General features: G+C 28.0%; 1 protein-coding gene across 1 annotated transcript; it reads left to right on the top strand.

Moving 5' to 3' along the window:
- Window positions 1-2,232: 2,232 nt before the first annotated feature.
- On the top strand, window positions 2,233-9,143 carry HELRODRAFT_67330 (hypothetical protein; the record flags this gene model as incomplete). The annotated part of the gene is made up of 6 exons (XM_009024312.1): window positions 2,233-2,436; window positions 2,485-2,557; window positions 5,649-5,810; window positions 8,018-8,091; window positions 8,290-8,434; window positions 8,881-9,143. Coding segments are annotated over 6 exons (921 nt in total), but the record flags the coding sequence as incomplete, so codon positions are not given.

Below are 9,143 nucleotides of genomic sequence, written 5' to 3'. Positions count from 1 at the left end.
TGTGTGTGTGTGTGTGTGTGTCTATAGATATATGTTGGTAATAGACCATAATTTTTACAATATTCTATAAATTCTACCGAATGTTTGGCGTTAATATGTTTGTAGTTCGTTTTTTCGATTTTTCTCACTAAAGTTTTTTGGTGAACGTTTAGTTTATTAAATTTCAAAATAAACTTATTTTTCGAATTTTCGATTTTTTTCACTAAAGTTTTTTGGTGACCGTTTAGTTTATTAAAATTCAAAATAAACTTATTTTTCGAATATTCGAAAAATAAGTTTATTTTGAATTTTTTATTTCCTATATATATATATATATTTTTAATTGGGGTTAAGACTGTCGTCGACACAACTGTTAAGAAATATCATGAAATATTACATCATTACCAGCTTTGATTCAATTCAGATTCTGGTTCAATTTTTCAATATTTCGTAACGTATTTTTATCATCATTTTCAACTTATTTATATAAGAAAACAACGTTTTTAATTACTTTTTTTTATATTATTTTATACAGATAAAGCTTTTTTCCGGTAATCTTTTACAATTGTCAATGTTATCACTATTGGTTGTTGTATCTTATATATCTTATATCTGTGCGTTCCTACTTATTTGGATCCAGAAATTGACATTGTGTTCCTATTTTGTTGGCTCTAAAATAATATAAATTATATTTACAATCAATTGTTTCGACATTCTTCATGACTAAATATTTTTAATAATCTTTCATCCGTTTTATATGACAAAAACATGATAATGTTTTTTATAATATATTGTTATATTATTAGTTCCAGTGGACCAGTTTCTATCATTGTGTTGATTTTTTTTATAACCATTATTAATTAACTGTTTTGTCACTCTTTTCAATTTTTTTCTCCTATGAAAACTAACGATTGTAATGACAAATTACATCTCAGTATTTACTATGCCAACAACAGAACATTTTTCTTTGTTCCTATAAATAACTGTAACATGAAACATGAATGAATAATGAAAAGAAGCTTTTGATATATTATTTTGAATGTCGGTGAGTACAAGCACCGAAATTAAGAATATTTTGGACAAACCACTACTACATTGACACGAAGATTAACTATGCATACACAAAGAGGTGCAATAAAAAGTCATTTAATTGATAATCAAGGAACAGCAATTACTAGAGAAATACTCAGCAATAACACAAAGCTAATGTATCGCTACTGTTCAACTTATTAAAATAGCAGAAACTACTAATAAAAAGAATTAATTGATGAACGCAAAGTGAATTTACGGGCCAATAGAGCAGGTACGCACAAATATATGTGTATATATAAGATACAACCAATATACTACAAGCTGAAAATGCAGTGATATTACTTAACAATTTTATCTGCGACAGTCTCAACCCCAACTATATATATATATATATATATATATATATATAATATCACGCATTTTCGCATTGTTAAGCTTGTAACTAAGTTAATCTTATTTTTAATAACTGTATTTACGACAGTCTGAACCGATATATATATATATTTACAATATTCTATAAATTCTACCGAATGTTTGGCGTTAATATGTTTGTAGTTCGTTTTTTCAATTTTTCTCACTATATATATATATATCACTATATATATATATATATATATATATATATATTAAAATATTCTATAAATTCTACCGAATGTTTGGCAGCGACTGCTCCATCTCTCTCTCGAATTAGAAGTTTGCCAAACATTCGGTAAAATTTATAGAATATTGTAAAAATTTTGGTCTATTACCAACATATATATATATATATATATATATATGTTGGTAATATATATATATATATACTTTATATTTATATATATCATAATATATACTTCAAGTGCTTTTGTATTAGTCAGCAGTATACTTAATATAAGGTGCTGTTTTGAATTATTACATAACGTTTATAAATTGTATATAACATATATGTATATAATGTATGTACATTAGGATGTTTTTAAATATGCACATACATAGTTTTGTTACACAATCATATTAAATAGTTTTTGATCTCTAAAATTTTGTTGATTCAAAATTCGGATCAGATATTCCAGCCATGATAAAAAATTTTCTTTTGTTTTTTGCGGCCAGTTGCGTGATCAATGGTGATACTAATAATGAATTAGTGATCACTGAGCAAGTTTTTAAAGAATTTCAGCCATCTGTTAGATTCAATGTCTTTAATTTTTAATTTTAGTTTTATATTGATAATATGTTTTCTAGATAATCACATCTACCAGAGAGCATGCTCTATATTTGTGGATTTATATTGACCCAAATGCAAACGCAACTGCGGTAGCCAGGGTAGTTGCTAATTTACAAAGTCATGTTGATTATGTTTCACCTCCTGCGGATGTTAATGAAAATAACAAAATTGTAGCGGGTATTGGTTTTGGAAACAATTTTTATAAAAAGGTTTATTTTATCGTTTGAAATTTTGATATTAAACTCTAAATATGCACAATTTGACTAAAGATACCAACAGCAACACCTCGCGATTTTCCATTAGTCACGAGAAGAGGAGTTCTCGGGGTTCTTCCAGCAACCGGTCAGTATTTTTTATTCTACAAATTTTAAGGATATAAAAATTAAAACATAAACGATAATATTATACAAAACATGGTGGCTTTATGGCTTGTCTTTTGTGAATAATAAACATCAGGCTCACAAAATTTTTTTGAAATTAAATGTTTATTTTTAAAAAAATCATATCAATGATATAAAACTAGTTCACTTTCTCCATTGTTCCAACAAAGTTAGTGTTAGAAAGTAGGACAATGTTAATTTTAGTTTGATTTGAACTTTCAACAATATGTTTCAGCGATTTGATTGTTTTTTAAATATGTATTATAATACGAATTTGACCTTTTACATTACATTGCGTGGTTAGTGTTACTTTAATTTAAATATCATTTGTTCAAGAAAATCAAATATGTTAGAGCTAGTTTGGCTAAACCTTCATAATCAGTGTTTTGATATTAAGTAAAGTTGAAGGATTAGATTATCTGATATCGGGTAATAATCAAAATTGTTATCGCTGAGCTATTTTATCTATTTTACTGTCGTTATTGTTCTGATTTTTGTTCTATTAGATATATTTTTATTGAACAAGTTGTTTACGTTAATTATAGGTTGATGATTTTTTACAAAATGTGAACAGACAACTATTAGTGTGAGAAATATATTTGAATGAAGAGATTTTGTGGTCTAACATTTGGCATGATGAGTCGTAAATATTGTCAGTTCTCTAAAAAGATAAAAAATTGTTTGAAATCATCATTCGAATAAGAATAAAAGAAAATGAGTAGGCTAATAGGTTTAGGGTAACATTTTTTTTAGAATTCAAAGAGCAGTTTTAGCATTTGTGTAATGGATTTGGAGTTTCAGTAAAGTGTTATTACTAGTTTTATTATTATCATTTTATATGATTTAAAATCTTTCCATGAGCTATATTATACATGCTAATGTTTGACGAAATGTTTCAGTAATATAATATTGGTTCATTCATATTTTTTTGTTTTTTGTGGTTTGTTGGCAGTTTTGGTTTTTTAATTCTTTAAATTGATTAGCATAAAGTTAATGGGGTAGAACGGCAGTTTTAAACGTTACATGCTGGATAATTGTTTTATAATTTGCCGTTTATACGTGTAATATTTTGTAATAACTGACAAAAATTTAATTTAAATATTAATTCTAAAGAAATCCGTATATATCGGGACTTTGTTGAAGGGGTCCAATTAAGCAAGTTATTCTTTTAACTAACTTGAGATTTAGATATGACGCGAATTTGTAAACTAAAAATTAAATGCAATAGTAGTTATTATTGCAATAGTTATTGAAATTATAGTTATTAATATTGATTAATATTGTTATAACCGTGCTACCGAACGCACTAGATTCTAGCGTATTCTAGAATGTTCTAGTGACTGGAACGTTCTAGAGTATACTGGAATCGGACCATCTGGAAGAATATAAAAACGACGCTTGCGAAGAGTATATAAGCGCACGTCGCAAGAGATTCGTGATTAGTGATATTGGTGATTAGTGATATTGGTGATTAGTGAAATTCGTGATTTTGTGAATAGCGATTCGGTGAATTATTTAAAGCGATATTTGATTTGTTTGTTGACGTTGTCATAGCGATAGATTTTGAACGATTTAAAAGTTAATTGTTGCGTTAGTTTGAATTTACTGGAAATAAACGATTAGTTGATTTCTTCTGTAAATAAAGTTTAATAACTAATAATAGTTGATTTCTTCTGTAAATAAAGTTTAATAACTGTTTGGAATATTTTATTCAATCGAGGATTTGAACCCGTCGCATCGTAAATCGGTTACGACAGCGAGTATTATAACACTATTAATAACAATAGTAAACATTTAAGATAGACATCCAATTAAAAGTTGCTTGGTAAAGTTATCCTTTTAGTCAAAAAATATTAAAAAAACAGTCATTAAAATGCAGCGTTGGTAGTATTAAAATTTAGGTAAGAGTCTGAGTAGATATTATCTAGTGGCGAGTCAGTTGATGGGCGTTGATTGTGAGCTCTTTTCGCTTTTTTCCTTTGAAAACTGTTTAGCTTGAACTAAATTTGTGCTAAAATTATTGCATCAGAACCACCAAACTTTCACTATTATATTTTTCGTAGCATGAAATTTCAAAGCCCATTTGCGCGAATAAGCATATTTATAGTATCTAAATTTGTTTTATAGACCTTTTATTTTTCTTCAAATTTTGAACCAATAATGACTCAAATATATGCAATTCTTCTTTTAGCAGTTGCTGGTTATTTATTGCTGGTCATAAACCAGCCCAAGTGTACAAATTGTTAATCAGTAGACCTAAAATATTTCACAATTACTTTTTGTTAATGTATATATCATAGAATAAGCAAATCTCGGTTACCACAGCAACTATTTCAGAACAATAATACAGAACAATTAACAGACCAATGTTGAAGTTTACCTTTTTTAACATAAAATGTATACAGCCCGTTTTTCCATTTTTCTAACGCTTTTTCATCGTAATAATGCTGTGAACAATGATGGTGATAATGATCACATTGTAGGCTTCAGAAGTTTTCAATTTTTGAATTGATTCTCACTGTCAGTTTTGATTTGATGTCCCTTTAACACTTTAACTGGTTATTACTTATTATACTTAATACTTACTTCTTCTAATACATTCTAAAGTCATTCATACTTTTTGTAACCAGATAAAATTAAATGTATTTTTGACATTCATAAAACTATAATAAAACCGTTGTCACTGTTCAACTCTCGATATCAGAATTTGTTGGGGTATTTTTCTCTTTTTGTAACTGGTCCGTTGTATTAATATGTGAAAAAATGAAGAAAAAACATTATTACCTTGAAAATGTACTGCTTCTAAAATTTTAATATATTTTAAAATGTGAATTACCGATGTTATAATAAAAATTAAAATACTAATTAAATTAGAATATATAAATCAAATATAAAAATATAAATAAAATAAAAAATTAAATATGAAAATTAAAATGAAATTGAAATGTGTTGTTTCTTAAATTAAATTTTTTGATTTCAACCTCATATTTTCGAATGTAAATCATCGACGTTGCAAAACAAATTTATGAAAATTGTGAATATAATTTTTGTAGGTGGCGATGTTTTCATCCATGCTAAAAGCAACAGCAAATCAAAGCTGTTTGAACTGACGGAACGAATCAAGAGTCAACTTCCTAATAACAGTATGGATTCCTTTGAAGATGTCTACGGCTGGGTCTACAAAAATGGAAGAGATTTGTCGGGATTCATAGATGGTCAGTTCAATAATTGATACAGCTAATTTTTAGTTATCTTAAATTAGCGGTTAAAAATAACACTCAGTCTATATTTTCCAAATATTTTAATTTAATAAGTGATTAGTAGACAAAAGAAGTTGTTTGAAAATATCATAAAAAATTGTTATGCCCAATAACAAACTTGGAGCGAAACAAAGTCATTACGTTGACGTTTTAATGTTATATTTTTCTTCTTATTATTATTATTCATTATTATTATTGCCACTATTATTATCATTATTATTTATTAATTATTACTATTATCAATCAATGATTTTGTGATATCGACTTTCTATCCGACCAATGTTACTGCATTATTTTGTATAAGCTGAACCCTTTTAATCGTAGAATTCAATAATTCACTTTAGACAGTCTACACGATAACCGTGGATCTATGTAAATGTCAGGTGGAATTTATTTTTTGATTAGTTTTAATTATTTACACTTACCACCACCATCTCGTCTAACCTCAATCTGTCAAACGACCTGCATTCAGAATTTCATCACCAATACCATACGTAGCTGCTAACCTTTAACAGTACTTCGTAATCAATCGTATCAAGCCAAGCTCAAATCTAGAAGAGCTAATTACACTACACGATTTCACAGTTTAAATAAATCTTTGCAAAATTGGAGGTTGGAAATCGCACTTTTATCGTTTGGTAAACCATTTTGTTCCTATAGTTGAGTAATGATTGCTGACTTGAACCAGTGAGAAAATATTTTTTTACTTATTGAATGCCAACAAATGCTAATGTGCATTGGTTATTTTTAAATATTGGGACATAAAACTGTTAAATTTTGAAATGTTTATTTTCTCACAAATCGTACGAAGCAAAAATCAATAAACATTTGAATAAAATAATAGCAAAACTAATACTACAAACAATATTCAAATAAGCAATTTACCAATGAATGAATGAATGAATGAATGAATGAATGAATGAATGAATGAATGATGGATGGATGAATGAATGAATGAATCAATGAATCAATCAACCAACCAACTAATCAATCAATGATGAATGAATCAATAAATTAATCGCTCAATCAATTAATGAATGAATCAATGTTTGACTCACGAATTTAATTTCCACAATTTAACAAATCAACGAAAAATAAATGTGAGGAAACTTAAAAACAAAGTCAAAAAGAAAATGATTATAGTAAAGATATATATTAATTATTATCATATATTATCAAATTCAAACAGGAATATTTTTGAAAATTTAAAGGCTTTATGATTGTAATAAAAAAACTATAAAATGTCATGTATCAACCACTTTGAAATGATGACTGAAAAACTATGATTGCCAGTGGCGGAGTAATTTGCCGCCCAATTTTAAAATTTAGAAAACTTAATCAAATAAAAACGATATTTTTTAAACATTTTTATTAGATACATTCTTTAATAATATTTATGTAATATTAGTAGTCTATCAAAAAGTTACTTCGAAACATTGCATGTTTTTTCAGCGTGCAAACACATCAACAACGAAATTAAGGTTGAATCCTCTCAAAATTGTTTTTTCAACGCAAGGATAGCAAGGATGTTTTTTTTCGAAATTTTTGAATGCAAATAATTTTTAACGTCCCTCAAACAATAAAAAGACCCCTCGGCGAAACAGGTTGTAGAAGGAGTGCAGCTAGTGTACATTCGAAGAGCAATGTTTACATTTGGATATACGCACTGAAACTCATTCACTCTTTTCTAATTACGTGAATCATTTGGAGTTTTAGAACTAAATTTTGGTCTAAGAAGGCCAAATAAAACTTTAAGCGCAACAGTTTGGAATTTAAGGTGTCCAGATGGTTGGGAGATGTTTCTCTTATTATATAATTATAATTAGGAGTATTATTTTGTAGCTGAACTAACAAATGCTGATTTTAAATTCATCATCGCAAGCAAAACATCAATAAATCCTTCATCGTCTTATTCCTGAATATTTTTGAACATCTCTGGTCATGATCGCCTTGCAAAAAAAGCGATTCCGTGTTGTGATGAAAAGAGCTAGTCAGACCATGCAAATGGAGGAGAATATGAGAAACTTTCCATTGTTACAAATTTAAGATGTATCTAAAAACATTTCAAATGTTTGAAAAATCATTATTAAATTTTATTGTCTTTGAACAGATATTTTAGTATATTTGTACACAGACTACAATATGAAGTTTCTTTCAAACAGGCACAGAAAATCCAAGCGAGCTGGAAGAAAGAAAACAAGTGGCAGTTGAGCGTTCTACAGGCGGAAGTTTCACAGTATGTTTTTATTTTCACTCCAGCAAATATTTCGTGAATATATAACTTATAAAAAAATTACTTTTTAGTTGAAATATAACTGTATTGAAAAATTAAAAAAAAATTTCATGAAACAATTTTTCCTTTATTGGTTTACTAATTTTTGTTACAAAAAAAAAAAAAATTTATTTATTTTGGTTTATTGTTTTTTTAATTTAGATTACGCAGAAATGGTTACACAATATGAAATTCATTCATTCACAAAGTGATGAAACGCTGGAAAAGTTTGTGGGTCGTACGAAAAATGACAGCCTGGAACTGTCACCTCTGCCAAGATGTTCCCATGTCGCAAGGATGGTCAACAGTTAGTTAATAAATAATTTTAATAATAATTAATAATTAATTAATAATAATTATAATTTTTTGTTTAATTTTGGGTGGCCCAATAAGTCATTTCTTTGGGTCTCCTAGCTTTGCTGAATAAACTTATCATTGAATTGAATTGAATTAGTTCATTTACTTCGCATAAAGTATTTGCATTTTAAGACATTAATTTCAACGCCACTTCAAAATTCATTCACTTGGTATGAAATCATTTTTCTTGCTGACAGTCTTTCTCCAATCGCTTAATTGCTTCGATCGCCCAAACAGTTGCTGTGTGAAATTTTTTAAGATTAATTTAGTTCGTTTTTATTAAGTTTTGTATTGTTTATTTGACCGCAATAGAAACAAAAACCAAAAATTTATGTGTTTGACCAATATGTTTTTAAATGATATTTAAATTTTTAGAGTAATAAATGCAAATTTCAGGTACTGAGCCAGGTGCGCTTGCCCCGTTTAAAATAGTTCGACAGTCCCAACCATACGGCACTGTATCGGAAGAGTCGGGACTTTTTTTTATTGCCTACGCTAACGACACTCGCAATTTTGAATATCAATTGGACAACATGGTGGGGAAATCAAGCAGTGGATCAGATAGCGGATGTGCTGATGACATTATGAGAATATCAAAAGCTTTATCAGGCAATTATTGGTACTTCCCAGGAGTTGAGGAATTGAAGAAAATGCTTTAA

The sequence above is a fragment of the Helobdella robusta genome (assembly GCF_000326865.2).
Source record: "Helobdella robusta unplaced genomic scaffold HELROscaffold_4, whole genome shotgun sequence".
NCBI lineage: Eukaryota > Metazoa > Annelida > Clitellata > Rhynchobdellida > Glossiphoniidae > Helobdella > Helobdella robusta.
This window is presented reverse-complemented; position numbering and strand designations above follow the sequence as displayed.